The sequence below is a fragment of the Haliotis cracherodii genome, unplaced genomic scaffold, assembly GCF_022045235.1.
Source record: "Haliotis cracherodii isolate W230 unplaced genomic scaffold, xgHalCrac1.p SCAF_4, whole genome shotgun sequence".
NCBI lineage: Eukaryota > Metazoa > Mollusca > Gastropoda > Lepetellida > Haliotidae > Haliotis > Haliotis cracherodii.
This window is the reverse complement of record NW_027266297.1, coordinates 52,814,514-52,834,817: the sequence shown is the minus strand read 5'-3', so window position 1 is coordinate 52,834,817 and position 20,304 is coordinate 52,814,514. Positions and strand designations below refer to the sequence as shown.

Genomic DNA, 20,304 nt, shown 5'->3' with positions numbered 1-20,304 from the left:
TATGTGCCCCTACACAAGTGAACTACAGTCAGAGAACAGTATGTGCCCCTAGACAAGTGAACTACAGTCAGAGAACAGTATGTGCCCCTAGACAAGTGAACTACAGTCAGACAACAGTATGTGCCCTACACAAGTGAACTACAGTCAGAGAACAGTATGTGCCCCTAGACAAGTGAACTACAGTCAGAGAACAGTATGTGCCCCTAGACAAGTGAACTACAGTCAGACAACAGTATGTGCCCTAGACAAGTGAACTACAGTCAGAGAACAGTATGGGCCCCTAGACAAGCGAACCTACAGAGCTTGTGGCCAGGATCTGCAGCTCCGGCTCTTCACACTCAAGCAGTTTCTGCACCATCTTGAGGAAGCTCTCCACAAACAGGTTGAGGGACTGGGCGTGGCAGGACTTTAACAGTTGGTCCAGGGCATCCATGGCAATAAACACAAACCTGCAACATCAGCATTGTAACCTGTTTGTATTATATATTGTAGGCTTCCTCCAACACACAAACCATATGCCTAACCTTCTACAGATTGTCCTTTGCACCTAGAGATTGTTACAATTCTGATTATTGTGTGATGAAGAAACCTGAAAATATTCTAGAATGACTTTGCTCAAGTCAGACTGGTTAATCAGAGGTTTTATATCATAATAGCAAGCCAGTTACACATACTTTTACACATTCACTTTCAAATTAAACTTTAGAGGCACCAATTCAAATAAACATACTTCATAATCAAAAGTAAATAATGTAGGTAAATATCTTACATAAGGGGGAATGGAGGCAACCACTAATTAATTATCTAAAATATATCATACAAACATCTGTATTGTGCCTTAATGTTATCTGAACTAAACTGAACTTCTATTTACACTCAGGCAGCTATCAGAGGCATTAGAGGTAAAACAAAATCATTTCAGCAACATATACATGTACGTATAAGTATGAACTCAATACAAAACATCGTTGTTGTGGGTTGTTTAGTTGGATCCTGTGAAATATATCTATGGAGACCTTCTAATATGAGACTTATTCACGTGTATCAGAATTCTGGTTATTTCCAATGTAATATGATCAAACATTACCTGAACCTGTCAAAAGATGCTCTGTGCAGATAAAATCTGACTTACGGTATGCGATGTCTGTGCACTTCTCTGTTGAGCCTCTGTTCAAGATACTGACCAATCTTGTCCAGCTTGTCAGGTGACGATACAGCATAGAATGTCAACTGAGCCATATTGTTCTTTACCAGTCCATCCTAAAAACGTATAAAGAATGTGATATATATCCTAATGGATGGCATTGATATATGAGGTTGTGTGATAACCGCTTCTGCAAATTTCATGATCCTCCAGTGTTAAAAAGTAGTGATGCTAAACAGTCTGTTGCCAAGTTTCAGGCCAGATGTCTATGTTACATTTTGTGCCATGTGTGGAACTGAGACAATGTCTGATGTGAGAGAGAGAGGTGAAATTGGGTTTAACGTTCTGTTCAAGATTATTGCACTTTTATAGTGACATGCATGTGTTTGTGTGGCTGCTTGTACTAGTCCATACTAATGCCGGTCCACTGAGGTACTATGCCACAGTTCAACATGGATACCCAATCAGATACAGTACGTTGAGTCTAAGATGACCAGTCCTTGTTTCAGCCCCTTGATCAATTTAATCCAGCTCTCCAGGCCAGGTAACAAATGCCATTTTTTAACTTATGACAGGACCAGGCATTAAACCGCTGACCGTCCATTCTCTGAGAAGACGTTATATCCACAAGACTAAGCGGCATAACATCAGTCTGTGACTTGGCCACTTTGTTTTAAAACACCCCGTCCCCAGCGTAGGTCCTAGAACAGACCTCACACATACGCTCCCAAGGACGTAAGGCGAACCAGCTTGGCATCTCTTTTTTCGCTTCATCAACCTATCAAACGCACGTAGAGATTGAATAAGGTAAGAACGAGAAGAGGAACGATTGACAATACCCGTTTAACACACTGGTCTTCAATCAACTACTGAGTCATCACTTGTGCCTAGGCAGAGGTGAGCAGGTAGAAGATCGGGACACCATTTAAAACATGGCCGCACCGGATGGTGGCTTCTATTGACATAGACCGAAGTCCCAACAGACAAGCATATATACCCTCCCAATGGGAGCTTGTCTGGGAAACCCAATTAACATAAGCAATAAATGAAAATATTGCAGTATACACAGGAAACCAGACTTGGGACTTGTAGTTCGCTGGGCTTCCTCATCTGCGCTGTGTGGCTGCTGTGACCTTGGACGTCGGCGACTGAGATTCTGAAAGGAGCAGGAGGCAAAGACCATATCAGAATGCCAGAACATGCCTCCATGATGGCTGAGAGTGTGCAAGACTATGCAATGCCAAAGTGGAAGTCACTGCCCGCATCTCAAGAGGATTGGAAGCAGCTGGGTGGTAGTCCCTCAAAGGTGTAGACCCTGATGATGATAGAAAGCAGTCAGTGGAGATGGTGGTTCAAGATACATCAGAAGTTGCAGCTGTCGACCTGTGGATGAAAAACATGCTTGCGACAGCGACGGATGGTCTGAGATGCCTTCAAGTAGATCTTGTACATGTTGTAGGCTCAGGCTGGGCAAAGTGAGACGTCTTCCACGACATCAGCTCTCAATCAATGAGAGTGGTGGAGGCTGAAAAGACGATCCGGTTGTCCTTGAATACAACCAGATCCGGTTGTCCTTGAATACCACCGGATCCGGTTGTCCTTATCATGTTGAAGATGCTGGAACTGGACTCAACCGACATCTAAGCACGAGTCCCTCTAACACGAGCTGCAGGAGCCAGCGCAAGCAGGAAGATCGTCATGAACGTAAAAGTTTGAGGTTTTTAACCACAAGTGGTTCATAGTCAGCCAGGAGAAGTGACGGAAGAATACACAGAGATACCAAGCTGGAGGGCCAAGTTTGGAAGATTGGTCCATAAGGTGGTATGAGCGAATCAATGTCTGAGAGTCAGAAACAGCGGAAACCCTGGAGCCTGAGGTCATGGTAACACCTGAATTACTCCCAGTCTGAAAGATCTGTGTAGATCTAACGGTAGTAAGTTTTATCCCATTAGTGAGTAGTTGGTACAGAACTGATCACTGCCCAGTGAGTGCCCAGTGTCAAACCATAAGATGCCTTGTACTTCATAGGTGACATAGGTAATCTGCTACTTGTGGTATAGTAGCTTGGCTGCAGAAAACCCTGGATCTTGAAAAATGGTGAAAACTTTTCCATTTATCGTCACAGAGATTCTCGTTGATTGACGAAGTGCTAAGGAGACTGCCTTAGCTGCTCTAATGGAAAATCCTTAGCGAGACTGCTCTTGATATACTCCATACGTGAAGTTCGTATAATTCTGGTCTTGGGTGGACCTGATTGGAGGGAGGAAGCTGGAAACTTTGTTCTAGGACATTTCCACAACAAGATCGAAGAATTAGAGGAAATGCATAGTGTGAGATAGGATAAGTTTAAATATTCTTAAATCTGACTTTAAGATCTACTGAAAATAACGTCGAGTTACGGGTTCAGCCTAGTAGACTGAAATATTTTGGGCATATGGTTTTTTTTGTGCAAATATCAATATCACATATGTATTTGTATGTTGTGCCCTGTGTAGCACCCATGTTGTAGAGATGACACATCATCTTATTATATGAGATTATAATAATCATTAACTGCCATACTTAGGCTAGGTTTTTGGTGTTTCTAAATTAAAATCAGTATAACTAAACATCTGGCATTCTGAATGGAATGAGACTTGACTTACCTGCCATGCAGCGTTAGAACATTGGCAGTAGTCCTATAGTCCTTATTGGTCTTGTTATAAGTTAATACAGGTTACTTCTACCAAGCCATAAAATTGGTTATACATATAAATACATTGCAACCATGGTAACATGAATTAGGAAACGTTTAGATCCAAATTGGGAATTTTTTAATGACACTTACTGCAGAGTAAAATCCCTGCAGTAACGAGAATGACTTGACTTTCATTCTTAATTTCGAACACTACAAGAGGTAGGGTCAAGTAATCAGATCCACATGACTAATTCAAGACTTATACCCTCGCGACAAGTGTTTCCGTGGTATTAAGAAAAGCATTACGATAAACCAACCAGCTGACTTCGATAAGCAATAAATGTGAAATAAATCATTAGAACACTCACCTTTACACCATTTAATTACAAGGAAACATAATTTTGTCCACAAATGCCTCCGTATCGGCTGCTGTACAACATGGTACAATAGCGGCCATTTTAACACAACTTGTAGTGATGTCATATGTTTCCGTGGTAAAGTTCATCGGGTCAAGCTACGGGTGGTTAGCACATGCCACAATGTCAAAGTTCTTTGGAATCGAAAGTAATGTTCCCAAGGCACTTCCAAACGTAACAAAATACAGATGACACTGTACTTAATTATGAAGTATGAAATAACTGTCACTTGGACACAAATTTTCAGATTATTTACAGTTTATGATCATGATCATCACAAATTTCGTTATTCTTCTTGGTGTCTACAAGGTAGACCGTAACACGGACAGAAAAACACATCATGTCGTCAAGAAAGGAGATGTCACAACAGTATTTTAAATGCACCCAGTGTTCACAATTCCCATGCATGCACTGTCCCCACTTAGTGAACTCAACATGTGGACATCGCCTCAGTTCATCTGGCTGAAACTTTCCGCATACACAACCCTTTTCATCAACATCGTTGATAGATTCAGAATCTGATTGATCGTCGCTTGAGATAAGGAGCTTATCAATCCCAGATGGTCCAGGTTGTGGGACGTGTGGCTGATTTCCTCATACTGTCCTGCTTATCCTTGCTAGTAGACTTGGTAGTTGGTTTAGTTGTCTTTGGCTTCACAGTTGATTTTGATGCCTTGCTTCCTCCGTTTGTTGATTGTTTGGACTGGTTGACATGAAATATCTGGTTCCGTAATTGCTTGTCCACCAACGATCTTATGGATAGAACGTCTTGGCTTCAATTTCTTAATGGTAATAACAGGAAGATGATCTTCAAAAAATCTTGAATCTGAGGGCTGTTCAACGATGTCAGGACATGTAACTGAAATTTCTGATGCTTTTTCCAACTGTTGATTGGCAAACGTAGATGGCTTCAGGAATGACTCGTCAATTGCCGTCGGCTCAAATGGATAAATACCACATTTCCTGAAAGCACTGTGCAAGTTACTGGCAGACAGAGAAATCTTGTATGCCTTACAGGCCAAAGAACAGATGCTATATCGGTTAACTGTTCCAGAATTTGACTGCTGCCATTTCCTACACTCTGAACTGAAAATCTTGGTGAAAGGCCCAAAGCATGCAACATCCATCAGCTGGAGAACATGGCTTGTGTGAGGTGGTAGAACAAACAGGATTATCCCCTGATCAACAGCGTAATCTATCAGATGAGGGGTGATGTGAGACCTGTGGCCGTCACATAGCAGCAGAGTTTTCTTGTCACCTCCAACTTTGGCATACTTCACAAAATGGCCTGTCAACCATCGTTGAAATATGTCTGTATTGGACCATCCCGTCTCGCTAACAGTTCCACAAGTTCCAACTGTCGAACCATCGCGCATGCGTGAACCAGGGAAAATGAAAAAAGGTGGAATCTTCTGACCTAATGCATTGCCGCATCCCAAAACAGTAACTGTAGAGGATTTCTCTGGGCAGATTTCAATTGGAACTTCGTCTGCAGATCCAACGATTTGCGGTGAAGAATGTGTGAGATTAATTCCCTTCTCATCAACGTTGTAGATCAGATCTGGGCTTGACTTTAGGTCATACTTATCAAGGACTGCTTCAAGATGAGAAAAATACTTGTTAATGCTCTCCTCAGATGTGGCAGTGGCTCATAATTGAGACAATCCCCTTGGTCGTCTCAACTTCAGTTCAGGCCATCTTCCCAAAAAACCACTGCAGTGATAGTGATTTGGAATCATTACTACGTTTCTTGAGATTTATGGCATAGTCAGTTCCAAGACAGATAACCTGCGCCCTGGTATATCAATACCTACTGAGGCTATAAGCTTCATGTGGTCGACAAGGCGTGCTTCTTCTTCTTGGGAAAATAATGGGCCTGGTCCAGAGGACAAACATTCTGGGGAAGTAATGCCTTTAGTTCTGTCCCTCAGAGTCTGGTCAGGCACAGAGTACTTCCTGGCTGCTTTGTAGACAGAAGAACCTCGTTCAACTATTTCCAGATAGGCTTCTTTCAGTTGTGTTGGACTATAAGGCCGGTACTGACGTTTACGTCTCGCAGGATTATCCTACAAACCACGATAAACGATATAAGATATGGCCCTACTCAGCTTCAATAGTTTTAATAATTGAGCAGGTATTCCCCTTAGTAGTCACATGATACAAATTACTGTTTACATCAGCTAGCAGACGAACTTCTCTTGCTGAACTTACGAGTTGAATATTTTTTACGATCTCATTTTTTATAATGGTACAAAAAGTGCATTACGTGCAAAAGGTTAGTTTTAGTTAGTTTATCGTAATATAAAGCTGTACTTACGCAAATAGATGCAATTCTGAACATTTTTCGCTCAGAGCTGTCACGATCGAGTTGTCAATGTAAATAATCGCTAGGGGGCGCAAATCCGTGCGAGGTGCGCGAGAAATGACGGCATAAAAAAATACCACGGATTGATGTGTTGGCAGATACAGGAATCATGTTTTCTCTCACATATGAGCATGAGTAGTTTTATCTGGACCAGATGACAGGGAGCAATACACTATAGTCATTGATGGACTGACCATCATTTTATCACTTTACCTCTGGGTTTGCTGGAAATATGTTGTCTACCAGTCTCTTGTAACGAGGTTTCAAGGCTGCACAACAGCCACAGCAGCCTGGGAACAGATAAATATTCAGCAAGTCAGTTTCATGTCAAACATGTTAAAAGGTTGTGTTTGCTATACATTGTTAGTAAGAGAATAAGAATTCTTGGTTTCACCTGCATCTTTAAATAATATGTTTGTTTGTTGTTGAACACCTTATTAAGTAATATTCAAGCTATATGATGGCAGTATGTTAGTAATCGTGCCTGGACCAGGAAATCCAGTGATTGATATTGTGAACAACAATTAGGTCTAGGTTACAATCACACACAATCAAACCAAGTCATCGAGTATTATATACCACCCAATACATTTGGTCACCCCTTACAACTAGCATAGGTTGGGTTCCTATTCTAACCTGAATAACCAAGGGGCTAAACCAAATGTAAAATTGAAACGATATGTTTGCTATCAACATTAACGCTAGTTGCCATATTCAATCTCTGCTTGGCTACAAAACATTTCCATGTCATATTCTTCCTCTTACATTAAAATACCTTTCATTGCTTACAGGAGAAAAGATCTTGTTTGCACCAAAGACAAGTTTTACAAATTCATTAGACAAATATTTCGTTTTCTAATCAAACTAACCCTTATCCATTTAATCTTGGCACCACTTTTTTTAACAAGGGCGTGCCACTGAGTCCAGTGTCAGTACAGTCACGAGCATTGAGTCCTGCCACGGTACAATGACTCAGTCAATGGATCGCATACACAAATCGAGAGACACTTTTTAACAAAATAAGGGAATAGAGGATTTAACATTTAGCGTCCTTAATTAAAGCTTCACTGATGAAAGGTCTCGGTTTGTTACCAACCACCGGCCGGTTTCACGGGTTTGTCAACGGCAACAGACACCTGTTTTCATTGACGGTTTTACGTTTGTTCCTAGTGCATATATCTTACCTGCCATCCCGTTTAGTACTTATGACAGCGCTATTGTGTGCCGAATCGGAAGACTTTGCAAATCAGGCATTAAGGTGAAGATAAGTGACTTAAATTCTTATAATAATATAGGAGAGATCCAATCGAAATGAAACGGTAGCCATGTTAGATTTGCACGCCCCCTGGGAAATGCCTACAGGAGTTACCTCCCATGAAACACCAGCGCGCTGAGAAATCGACACAAAAGACAGAAATTATGATTTTGCATTATATAACACCAATATATATATAAAGAACAGCCGACTAATGCGTTGTTACTATTACTTTTGCTTCCTGTGAAATAGTGTGACAAATAATACTTTCATAAAAGGTCTATTGCGAATGGAGCCATGAAGTTACTTTGTCAAGCCAGATACATGTATAAACGGGTGGGATTAAGTTCCTTTTAAATTTAAATACTCTCTGATTTACATTTTTGCTTTATTAATGTATGTTCATTTAAACATTTGCCTGTTGGCCAAATATATAAATTGTATCAAACTTTCTTATATTTGAAATGTATGTATTTCAAGGATTTAATAATTACAGCAAGGAAACACATATAAATTTAGCATTATGTCAGTACCAGCTATTTGTGGGAATTCATTTCGAGAGATAATCATCAATTCGAATTTTGTCTGATGGATCACGTGTGCACATCGGAGTGAGTGAGTAATGTTTCAGCAATATCACGACGGGGACGCCGAAAAATGGGCTTCATGCACGCATTGTACCCATTTGGGGAATCGGACCCGGGGTCTTGGGCGTGACGATCGAACGCGTTAAACCACTCGACTATCCCAGCGCCCCTATGCAGGTTGATTCTTCATGATAGTAAGAACTTTTGAATCGAGAACAATCTCATGTATACCACTGCACCACATTCTGGGTGACATATGCATTAATCGAGTATATGATTAGCGGATACGGACAATAGCAAGGGGCGCAACTCTGCGAAGCGATATCCTTCTTTAAGCTTGTGCTTGTCCGGACTAATGCCGATGTAATAGAGCTCGCCCACTGAGATACCATGCCGCGTTTAAATATGAATACTCCACTCAGTTTTAGCCCCTTAATGCCGAGCGCCAGGCAGGGTAACAACAAGCACATCTTATTAACGCATTTTGGTATGACGCGGCCGGAGATCGAACACCCAACCTTCCGCCCTCCGGGAAGACGCTCTACCACTAGACCACGGTGGCGTCTATCCTACATTATATATTGACGTACTACCCTTTATGTATGCACAGTCTGCTCGCTATAATGACACGCGACTCTTTTACGCATCGCTTCACTTCTGCTCACGTGTCTGAGTATCATATATAACTGCCTACAGTAAGCCAATAACTCACGTATCTGAGTATCATACATAGCTGCCTACAGTAAGCCAATAACTCACGTGTCTGAGTATCATATATAACTGCCTACAGTAAGCCAATAACTCACGTGTCTGAGTATCATACATAGCTGCCTACAGTAAGCCAATAACTCACGTGTCTGAGTGTCATATATAGCTGCCTACAGTAAACCAATAATTCACGTGTCTGAGTATCATACATAGCTGCCTACAGTAAGCCAATCACTCACGTGTCTGAGTATCATATATAGCTGCCTACAGTAAACCAATAATTCACGTGTCTGAGTATCATATATAGCTGCCTACAGTAAGCCAATCACTCGCGTGTCTGAGTGTCATATATAGCTGCCTACAGTAAGCCAATCACTCACGTGTCTGAGTATCATATATAGCTGCCTACAGTAAGCCAATCACTCCCGTGTCTGAGTATCATACATAGCTGCCTACAGTAAGCCAATCACTCACGTGTCTGAGTATCATATATAGCTGCCTACAGTAAGCCAATAATTCACGTGTCTGAGTATCATACATATCTGTCTACAGTAAGCCAATCACTCGCGTGTCTGAGTGTCATATATAGCTGCCTACAGTAAGCCAATCACTCACGTGTCTGAGTATCATATATAGCTGCCTACAGTAAGCCAATCACTCGCGTGTCTGAGTATCATACATAGCTGCCTACAGTAAGCCAATCACTCACGTGTCTGAGTATCATATATAGCTGCCTACAGTAAGCCAATAACTCACGTGTCTGAGTATCATACATATCTGTCTACAGTAAGCCAATCACTCACGTGTCTGAGTATCATATATAGCTGTCTACGTGTAAACCAATAACCACGTGTCTGAGTATCATACATAGATGCCTATAGCAAGACAATAACTCACGTGTCTGAGTGTCACATATAGCTGCCTACAGTAAGCCAATCACTCACGTGTCTAAGTATCATATATAGCTGCCTACAGTAAGACAATAACTCACGTGTCTGAGTGTCATATATAGCTGCCTACAATAAAACACGTGTTTTACACCCACAAAGTTCCTTTTGTCTGAGTGTCAACATACCAGTAATTTGTAAAAGTAAAATGTACGTCTAAAGCTGTTTTTTTTCTCCTGCTCTCTACAATCGGAGTGATTTTCTTCTGAATTGTTATCACGTGACATGAGGACATCTGTTACGATAAATATTGTCGCCGGTCACGTTGTCGCAGGCAATGATGTATGCCGAGGTTCCCTGCACATATTGTCGGCATTCGTCGGAGCACAAAAAAGAACTTGGCGATGACAATGTTGTTGATCATGATGATCTCCACTACATTCACAGAAAACATGTTAGACTTGATTTTTACCCCCCCCAACATATAACGACGGGGGATATATAGTCGTCAGTGTGTCAGTCTGTCTGTCCGTCCTTCTGTAATCTTCTATATTCCGGAGCATATCTCGAACACTGTATAATCTAGCTTCACGAAACGTATTGATAACATTGAGTAACGGTGCCTGTTGCTATTTATAGATTTTCCAACGTTGTATTTTGGACAGTTACCATGGGAACGTGATGAACTTTGAAACTGACGGATAGTTCCATTGCCGGAGCATGTGTATCTATAACTATACAAGCTGGCATATCTCTGAAAATAAATATTGAAATATTTAGAGTTTTTATTGAATTATTATTGATCATTTCTGGTCGTTATCCAAAACTAAAAAGGTGTAGATTTTTATGACAACTTCATAAGCTAATATATCAGGTAATGCGTTTAGATTCAGAGACGTAAATTCAAATGTATGATATTTGTTGTTGAAAACATTAACAGAAAATAGTAAAGAGGTGGATGCTGTTGAGGGAATGTAGTTGTATTTAGAAATTATATATGTTTAACAGCATATGTTTCTACATGTATGTATAGTGGATTGGGATATATAAACAAGGTTTCCCCTATATAAATTACATCATACATTGTACAGAATAGTTTAATTAATATACTCAGCAAAATAGAAGTGGTATTCAGACAAGTGTCATATAGATTAATATATACATGTACATAGACATTCCAAAGTTTTATAGATAAATAATTATACAGCAGTCTCCAGATGTCTAACCAGTGTGTCACTTGTATAACACTTGTATAACACTTGTATGATACTAGTGTATCCCAGGTAGTTTCCTACACTAGCAATTTCATAAGAATAAAACATTTCTGGTTTCTGGTCGTAGATTAATTATTGCAGTTAAAATCCATATAAAACAGATTAAGATCATAAAGGTGATCGCATTAACAATATCCCGAGTCATCTAAACACCTATCATATCTGTGGCCTTTCAAATCACTCCAGCCCGGCATATGTCGTCGCCGGCGATAATATGTGACGATTGGTGACAAAATGTGCCAATATATGCCGTAGCACTCTTCTAACACAAAGCATGGTACTTGAGAACCTGGGAAAGTACGTAACTTTCGCATGAGTAACACAACACGGAGACACATTGAGAGCCACAATAGGACTACGCCGAGATAACCCAACACGGAAATGAAAAGAGGCATGTTTGGTTTACAATAACATGCCAATGTTGCTTGGGCAAATACGATCGTGTATTATGAATCAACACTAAGGGATGTTGAGTCATCGACAATGCACCATCACATTGATAGTAACAGGAGACAACTGACAGGGAAGTGTTTCACTATACAACACCGGGGTAGGACATGTTTAAGTGACGTTAGTATTGAATGTAACTGATACAATGTCCGACATATCGGACATTCGCCCCGAGGACAGCGTGAGTCTGGCGAACCTGGACACGACCTCACACACTTACCAGTCTCTGCTGTCCAACCCTTGGTCACAACCAGCACCACAAGCCACCCCCTCGTACGCCATAACAACCAACGGCTACCTCAACGCCCTTGCATCCCGCCATGCACGCCAGTCGTCTCGCACCCACAGCCGACGGCGAAGATCAAGTGTCAGGCAAACGGAAGAGCTGCAGGACGTGTACAAAAAGATTAAGATCCTTTTTACTCTAATATGTGTGATGGTCGTCGTGATGGTCATCTCGGTGCTGGTGACCCATCCTAAGATTGGCTTGTTCGCCTCAGATGGTGACGATGAGCGCATTGAGTCGTATTACGTTTCTGGGCAGGGGAAGTATAAAGAGTTTTCATTGTGTGCTAAATGCCAGGTGTTGAAGGATGATCAGATCATACGGGACACTCGCTCCTCGCAGAACAGAGAATTCTGTTGTTTCAGAAGAATTGGACAACTGATAAACCTATTTGATTCGGTAGGTTCATATCTTCATCTGTCACTTTCCTTATGTCTGCTTTGATAAGTGTATTTGTTGTTTAGCGTTGAACTCACCAATATTACTGCAATATGACGGCGGTCTGTACATGATCGAATCTGGACCTGATAAACCAGTGGTTGATATAATGAGCAACGTCCTACACCGTCGGGCACCATGACACTCGACACCTTACGACATTGCTGGAGATCAGTTTTAACCTGGAATCCCCAAGGGGCCAATATTGTAGACAGCGACACCAGTGGTCAACAGCTGCCAAAGGAAACATGTGAGCAAAAGAGTAGTTCTTAATATGGAACCTCTGTCACAACTCCCTGGGTGTAGGGAACTAGTGGCCCATAGATAGGTCACTGGTGTAACACACTCTAACAGAAATGATTCATCTGGTGTTTCAGATGTTTGAGCGACATTCGAATCAGGCGAAGTCCGAAGGTAAGCAGTGACAGAATTATAGCCGCCTCGTCATGTACATAGTGAAACAATTCCATACAGAGTGAAACAACTGTGTACATAGTGAAACAATTCCGTACAGAGTGAAACAACTGTGTACATAGTGAAACAATTCCGTACAGAGTGAAACAACTGTGTACATAGTGAAACAATTCCATACAGATAGAAACAACTGTGTACATAGTGAAACAATTCCATACAGAGAGAAACAACTGTGTACATAGTGAAACAATTCCATACAGAGAGAAACAACTGTGTACATAGTGAAACAACTGTGTACATAGTGAAACAATTTTGTAAATAGGGGAACAAGTACAGTTCATGCATGTATATAGTGGAACAATTCCACACAGACTTAACAATTTTGTACATGTGAAACAAATACAGTACGTGCATATATGCGAATAGTGAAATAATTCTGGACATTGATTCTAGTGAAAGAAGTTTTCTGTACATTCTGTAATATGACACCAAAGGTCAAAGGCCAAAACCCTCGTGTGCGAGTTTGTTATTTCAGAATTTTAGTTTAGTGGCCCTGTGCCCGTATATCTTCACGGGTGGTGAAACAATTCTATATATAAATAGTGAAACAATTGTTCATTGTGTAACAAATCAGTACAGTGAAACACTTTTGTACATATACTAAAACTTTTACTGCAGAAATCTCTTGTTTTACATGTTTCAAGATGTAACTATAATGTGTGCATTTGTTTACCAACCAACAGATTCTGAATCCAGTCATAAAACAAATGCTGATGCCAGATCTCCCAGTGAAAACACCTCCCGAACGATGGCACACTGCAACCTCATCACTATACACAGTATGTAGATATGTAGACTCACTACATACAGTATGTAGATATGTAGACTCGCTACCGACAGAATGTAGATATGTAGACTCGCTACAGGCAGTATGTAGATATGTAAACTCACTACAGGCAGTATGTAGATATGTAGACTCGCTACAGGCAGTATGTAGATATGTAGACTCACTACAGGCAGTATGTAGATATGTAGACTCACTACAGACAGTATGTAGACTCGCTACAGGCAGTATGTAGATATGTAGACTCACTACAGGCAGTATGTAGATATGTAGACTCACTACAGGCAGTATGTAGATATGTAGACTCACTACATACAGTATGTAGATATGTAGACTCGCTACAGACAGAATGTAGATATGTAGACTCGCTACAGGCAGTATGTAGATATGTAGACTCACTACAGGCTGTATGTAGATATGTAGACTCACTACAGACAGTATGTAGATATGTAGACTCACTACAGGCAGTATGTAGATATGTTGACTCACTACAGGCAGCATGTAGATATGTTGACTCGCTACAGGCAGTATGTAGACTCACTACAGGCAGTATGTAGATATGTAGACTCACTACAGGCAGTATGTAGATATGTAGACTCGCTACAGGCAGTATGTAGATATGTAGACTCACTACAGACAGAATGTAGATATGTAGACTCGCTACAGACAGTATGTAGATATGTAGACTCGCTACAGACAGTATGTAGATATGTACACTCACTACAGGCAGTATGTAGATATGTAGACTCACTACAGACAGTGTGTAGATATGTAGACTCACTACAGGCAGTATGTAGATATGTAGACTCGCTACAGACAGTATGTAGATGTGTAGACTCACTACAGGCAGTATGTAGATATGTTGACTCACTACAGGCAGTATGTAGATATGTAGACTCGCTACAGGCAGTATGTAGATATGTAAACTCGCTACAGACAGTGTGTAGATATGTAGACTCGCTACAGACAGTATGTAGATATGTAGACTCAATACAGGCAGTATGTAGATATGTAGACTCACTACAGACAGTATGTAGATATGTAGACTCACTACAGACAGTATGTAGATATGTTGACTCGCTACAGGCAGTATGTAGATATGTTGACTCGCTACAGGCAGTATGTAGATATGTAGACTCGCTACAGACAGTATGTAGATATGTAGACTCGCTACCGACAGAATGTAGATATGTAGACTCGCTACAGGCAGTATGTAGATATGTAAACTCACTACAGGCAGTATGTAGATATGTAGACTCGCTACAGGCAGTATGTAGATATGTAGACTCACTACAGGCAGTATGTAGATATGTAGACTCACTACAGACAGTATGTAGACTCGCTACAGGCAGTATGTAGATATGTAGACTCACTACAGGCAGTATGTAGATATGTAGACTCACTACAGGCAGTATGTAGATATGTAGACTCACTACATACAGTATGTAGATATGTAGACTCGCTACAGACAGAATGTAGATATGTAGACTCGCTACAGGCAGTATGTAGATATGTAAACTCACTACAGGCAGTATGTAGATATGTAGACTCACTACAGACAGTATGTAGATATGTAGACTCGCTACAGACAGTATGTAGATATGTAGACTCACTACAGGCAGTATGCAGATATGTAGACTCGCTACAGGCAGTATGTAGACTCGCTACAGACAGTATGTAGATATGTAGACTCGCTACAGGCAGTATGTAGACTCAATACAGACAGTATGTAGATGTGTAGACTCACTACAGGCAGTATGTAGATATGTAGACTCGTTACAGGCAGTATGTAGATATGTAGACTCGCTACAGGCAGTATGTAGACTCGCTACAGACAGTATGTAGATATGTAGACTCGCTACAGGCTGTATGTAGATATGTAAACTCGCTACAGGCAGTATGTAGACTTGCTACAGACAGTATGTAGATATGTAGACTCGCTACAGGCAGTATGTAGATATGTAAACTCACTACAGGCAGTATGTAGATATGTAGACTCACTACAGGCTGTATGTAGATATGTAAACTCGCTACAGACTGTGTAGATATGTAGACTCGCTACGGGTGTAAATGTAGATATGTAAACTCGATACAGGCAGTATGTAGATATGTAGGCACGCTACAGACAGTACGTAGATATGTAGACTCGCTACGGGCAGTATGTAGATAGGTAAACTCGCTACAGACAGTGTGTAGATATGTAGGCACGCTACAGACAGTATGTAGACTCGCTACAGGCATTTTGTAGATATGTAGACTCACTACAGACAGTATGTAGATATGTAGACTCGCTACAGGCAGTATGTAGATATGTAAACTCGCTACAGACAGTGTGTAGATATGTAGGCACGCTACAGACAGTATGTAGATATGTAGACTCGCTACAGGCAGTATGTAGATATGTAGGCTCGCTACAGGCAGTATGTAGATATGTAGACTCGCTTCAGGCAATATGTAGATATGTAGACTCGCTACAGACAGTGTGTAGATATGTAGGCACGCTACAGTCAGTGTGTAGTTATGTAGACTCGCTACAGGCAGTATGTAGATATGTAGGTGAGGTGAAATGGGGTTTAACGTCGAGTCAAGATTATTGCACTTATGGCGACGTACTAGTACGGACTGATGCCGATTTATAGAGCTAGCCCACTGACATACCATGCCGCAGTTTAACATGAATACCCCACTTAGACACAGTGTACTGACTCCGAGCCGACCAGTGGTTGTTTGAGCCCCTTAATGCCGAGCGCCAGACATGGTAACAACAAGTACCATCTTTAAACGTCTTTTGGTATGACGCGGTCGTGGATCGAACCGTAGATAGGTAGTAGGCTCACTGCAGATAGTATGTAGTAATGTAGACTGACTACAGCTATATCACTACAGTCAGTGAGTATATAAGCACACTGCAGCTCTATTTTTCCTAAAAAACCAAAATGACTACAAAAGACGTGCTCAGTTTCCTTTGAGTCCATCTCAGACTTTCAGCTAACAGTACTATTCTTCACACTCAGCAACAAAAGTGACACACTTTATTTCCCCTTCAAACTGCCGCCACCTTCGGCACAAATATTAAACAAATGCACCCATGAGATCTTTTAAAAGAGTACTTTTGAGTTCTATGCTCTTACAAAACCACACTATGCTGAACAATAACATGATCAGTTACTACTGCAGATGTAACAAGTTATGAATACAAAATGGCTTTAAACCCCATAATAATCCTGTGGCTAAAATTCATCCCAACACCTGTTACGTGTGAACAAGTTGTTCTTCACAAATGCCTTTGTGTCACAGGCTACAGAGGTTTCCTCTTCTTAAACATTCAAAAGGAAGCCATTTCTTATACATCAATTTTACCACCCCAGAATAGTCATGATCTTCAATCAACTGTGTACTGGAAATATTTGGAATATTTGGGAAGAATTCTATCTGAATTGCTAACAGTTTTATTTTACACAAGACTTTGATAAAGAGTTGGAATACATGTTCAATAGGCCTATGGCCTTCTCCGTATTTAGAAATAAAGATTGATTGATTGACTCATATTGCACCCCATTTCAAGCCTCATTGACATGGTTTCTTAACAGTTGATGTACTGACCAAAACACCTCCCTTTTCACGTGTAGGTGTAGGATACAGTGGTATTGAAAGCAAAGCATTGAGATTACGCATGTTGACAGCCTCATCATCCTTTCATATGATCAGATATAGAAGTGCTTTATGGCTGATTGTGGTATACATGTATGGCATATAACAGTCAAGTCAGTAGTTAAGAAAACCTGTCGCTCGGTTACAGATACTGAATTATCCCCCTTGCACTGGAGCTGTGAGGTAAAGGCTGAGATTGAGGTGGTGGATGAACAGCAGCTGCAGGTGTCCGTGTCCGGCTTCTACTACATCTACTCACATCTCCTGCTGACCCCACAGACTGACCACATGCTCATGCGCAGAGAGACCAACGGGGCGAAGAAGAAGCTGATGTACAAGACCATGTCCAGCCAAGAACAGACCTCCCTGTTGGAGGGCATCTTTCTCCTGAAGAAAGGCGATACTATCTATGTCGTATCCAAAGAGTCTGGGATAACAAAGAGATCGACAAATAACTTTGGCACCTTCATGGTGTAGATGGTGATAGCATAGTGTTCAAGTTGTGTTTCAGGCTGTCAACATTGTACTCTTCCATCATGGTTGTCTCTGTCTGATATGCCTGGCACTGTACTTATTGTGTATTTAGTAGATTACTGTTGCGATCTGAAAACATAATATAATTATTTAAATGGAGTGGAATGGTCGCTAACATCGTTTTCAAGATTACTGCGCTTTAAACGCGATGTGTGGGAGTGCATTTGTACTAGTCCGGTTTCATAGTGCTAGTCAAATGAGACACCATGCTAGGTTAACATGAATACTTCAAACACAGAACACTGACTCTGATCCAACCAGTCCTTGTTAAGGCCCCTTAATGCTGACACCAGGCAGGGTAACAACAGTGTAATCTTAAACGTCTTTTGGTATGAGGCCCGGTTTCGAACCACCTTCCGCCCTTAGGGAAGACACTATATCCACATTCATTGGCAATTCCGCAGGGCCCTTTGCATCACCGACAACTGAGCCACCAGTAACCCCTAGTGTCGATGACTTGTTACATCTCTAAGCGAACTAGAAGTGTGCACTCAGTAATTCTGATGTGATAGCATTTATCTATACCATTTTGTAGGATTGTATGATTTGAAATAAATTTTATGACCAATCAGAGACCAAATGTATTTTCTGTGTATGAATTGGATAAAAGATTTGAAAAAGAGTCTCCCTGAAATCTTTTATCCTTGTGTGTTGGGTTTTAGCATTGCTTTGAAGACCATCTCAGTTATATCAGTGTGTGTGCTTGATGTTGGTGTAAACCCTTAATTTAATTAACGGTTTCACCAACATGGTAAAAGTTATGGGAATCTGGGATTTGAACCAGCAATCAGGTTTCTAGAAAATTGAGGCACCTGTACACCCCATTTGTACAGAACTGAAAACACCTATGTGTCACTGCTGTTTGCCAGATAGACAAGAGTCATCGGAAAGATGACATATCCCCCCGGCAGCTGTCTGTAAAGTAACCACAAGTAAATGTGCAATTCTGTATGTGATGAGTCAAAAGTTGAATGTTCTTTAAGAAGCATACATTGTTTACCAACAAAAGATCCACCATGGTCGAATCCATATGAAATGGAAAGTAAAACGTGTGTTTCTGTGGGTTTTTTTTATGCCAACAAATGACAAATTACAAGAAACAATAACTAAACAAGCATATTGTCAACTAAGTCATCTAAATCCCCTGCCCATTTTAACACGTTATGGTCCAAAACCAGGTAATTGACCAAACATTTCTCTTAACCCATGTCAAAATAGCTGCTATGGAAATTCTAAAATAAACATTACTAAAACTCCTTAATATCAAATGGCCCCGTGCAGACGTGTCCTTCCTTGCTCGCAACCCACGCTCTACCTTTACCGAGGGAGTTAGTTGCCATCCTGGAGCCCTTGCTGGCTTACAGGGTTGGGGACTACTCCCTCCGGACTTCGTACAAGTCCAACTCTTCCAACCTCTCCATCTCCTTTGACCTAGGCCTCTGGTCAGAGCTCCGGCCAAGACCAAGCCAAAGAAGAAGAAGACCCCGGCCCCTACCCCTGCTGCACCACGCCCGGTACAGAAGGCCAGGCCACCCCCGACAGCTGCATTCGAACTCGCTCCCCTCGAATCCAGAGGGGAGGAGCCCTTTCGCACGACGGAAGGGAATGGCCATGTAAGGAAAAAGAGGAAGAGGAGAAGTATCTTCTCCCCCGACTCTCCACCCCTCCCATCACCACCAGCCTGCATGACCACAGAAACCCAGACCGCCACACCACCAGGCCCCTCCCTCAACACCAGCCAAGTCCAGACCGACCCGGTCCCGGATCAAGATGTTGAGATCGACCACCGTGTCCACCTTGCACAGCAGGCAGACCTCATTCTGGAGCAACAGGTCCACCCTAACCCTTGCTACCAGGATGAGAGCGGAAAGATCTACCCCAGCAACCGCCCACACGTTAAAACCCCGAATATCCAATCCAATCCAATCCAATCCAAATGGCACCAGTTCAGTATGTTCTTCAGATATAGACATGCAATGTTTGGCATGGAAATATTTAACAGTTTATTTGTTATACTCTATAAGTGTACCCACCCTATATGAAAACTTAATTCCAACTTGTTGCCATGGAAACGTAACAAATAAAAAAATTAAAATTCCTAAATAGCAAAAGGCACCAGTTCAGTATGTGCCTGGTAGACATGCAAAGTTTTGTAAGAAAGTATTTAACAATTTTTTAGTTACGCTCCGGAAACAAACACCACCCTTATAGAAATTAAGTCCAACTTGTTACCATGTAAACATAAAAAAAATAAAAATTTCTAAAATTCCTAAATAGCAAAAGGCACCAGTTCAGCATAAGTCTGATAGACATGCAAAGTTTTGTAAGAAAGTTTTGAATGGGTTTTGAGTTACGCTCCGGAAACGAGTGAGTG

The 20,304-nt window shown here is 41.3% G+C and overlaps 2 protein-coding genes across 3 annotated transcripts in view; one reads left to right on the top strand and one right to left on the bottom strand.

Annotated features, from left to right (window-relative positions):
• LOC139479118 (protein EFR3 homolog B-like) overlaps positions 1-7,934 on the bottom strand; it is a 94,385-nt gene extending 86,451 nt beyond the window's left edge. For both annotated transcript variants that reach the window (XM_071261884.1, XM_071261885.1), the window contains exons 1-4: positions 7,787-7,934; positions 6,816-6,892; positions 1,133-1,260; positions 299-449 (exon numbers count right to left, since the gene is read on the bottom strand). In XM_071261884.1, the coding sequence (XP_071117985.1) occupies positions 299-449; positions 1,133-1,260; positions 6,816-6,892; positions 7,787-7,793 (363 nt within the window). In that variant the 5' untranslated portion in view covers positions 7,794-7,934. The remainder of the gene's footprint in view (positions 1-298; positions 450-1,132; positions 1,261-6,815; positions 6,893-7,786) is intronic.
• Positions 7,935-11,829: 3,895 nt separating this feature from the next.
• LOC139479959 (uncharacterized) lies at positions 11,830-18,493 on the top strand. Its single transcript, XM_071262907.1, has 4 exons — positions 11,830-12,448; positions 12,865-12,901; positions 13,645-13,740; positions 17,545-18,493. Exons 1-4 carry the CDS (start codon positions 11,909-11,911, stop codon positions 17,871-17,873), a joined length of 1,002 nt encoding a protein of 333 aa, XP_071119008.1. The 5' UTR covers positions 11,830-11,908; the 3' UTR covers positions 17,874-18,493.
• Positions 18,494-20,304: the final 1,811 nt, after the last annotated feature.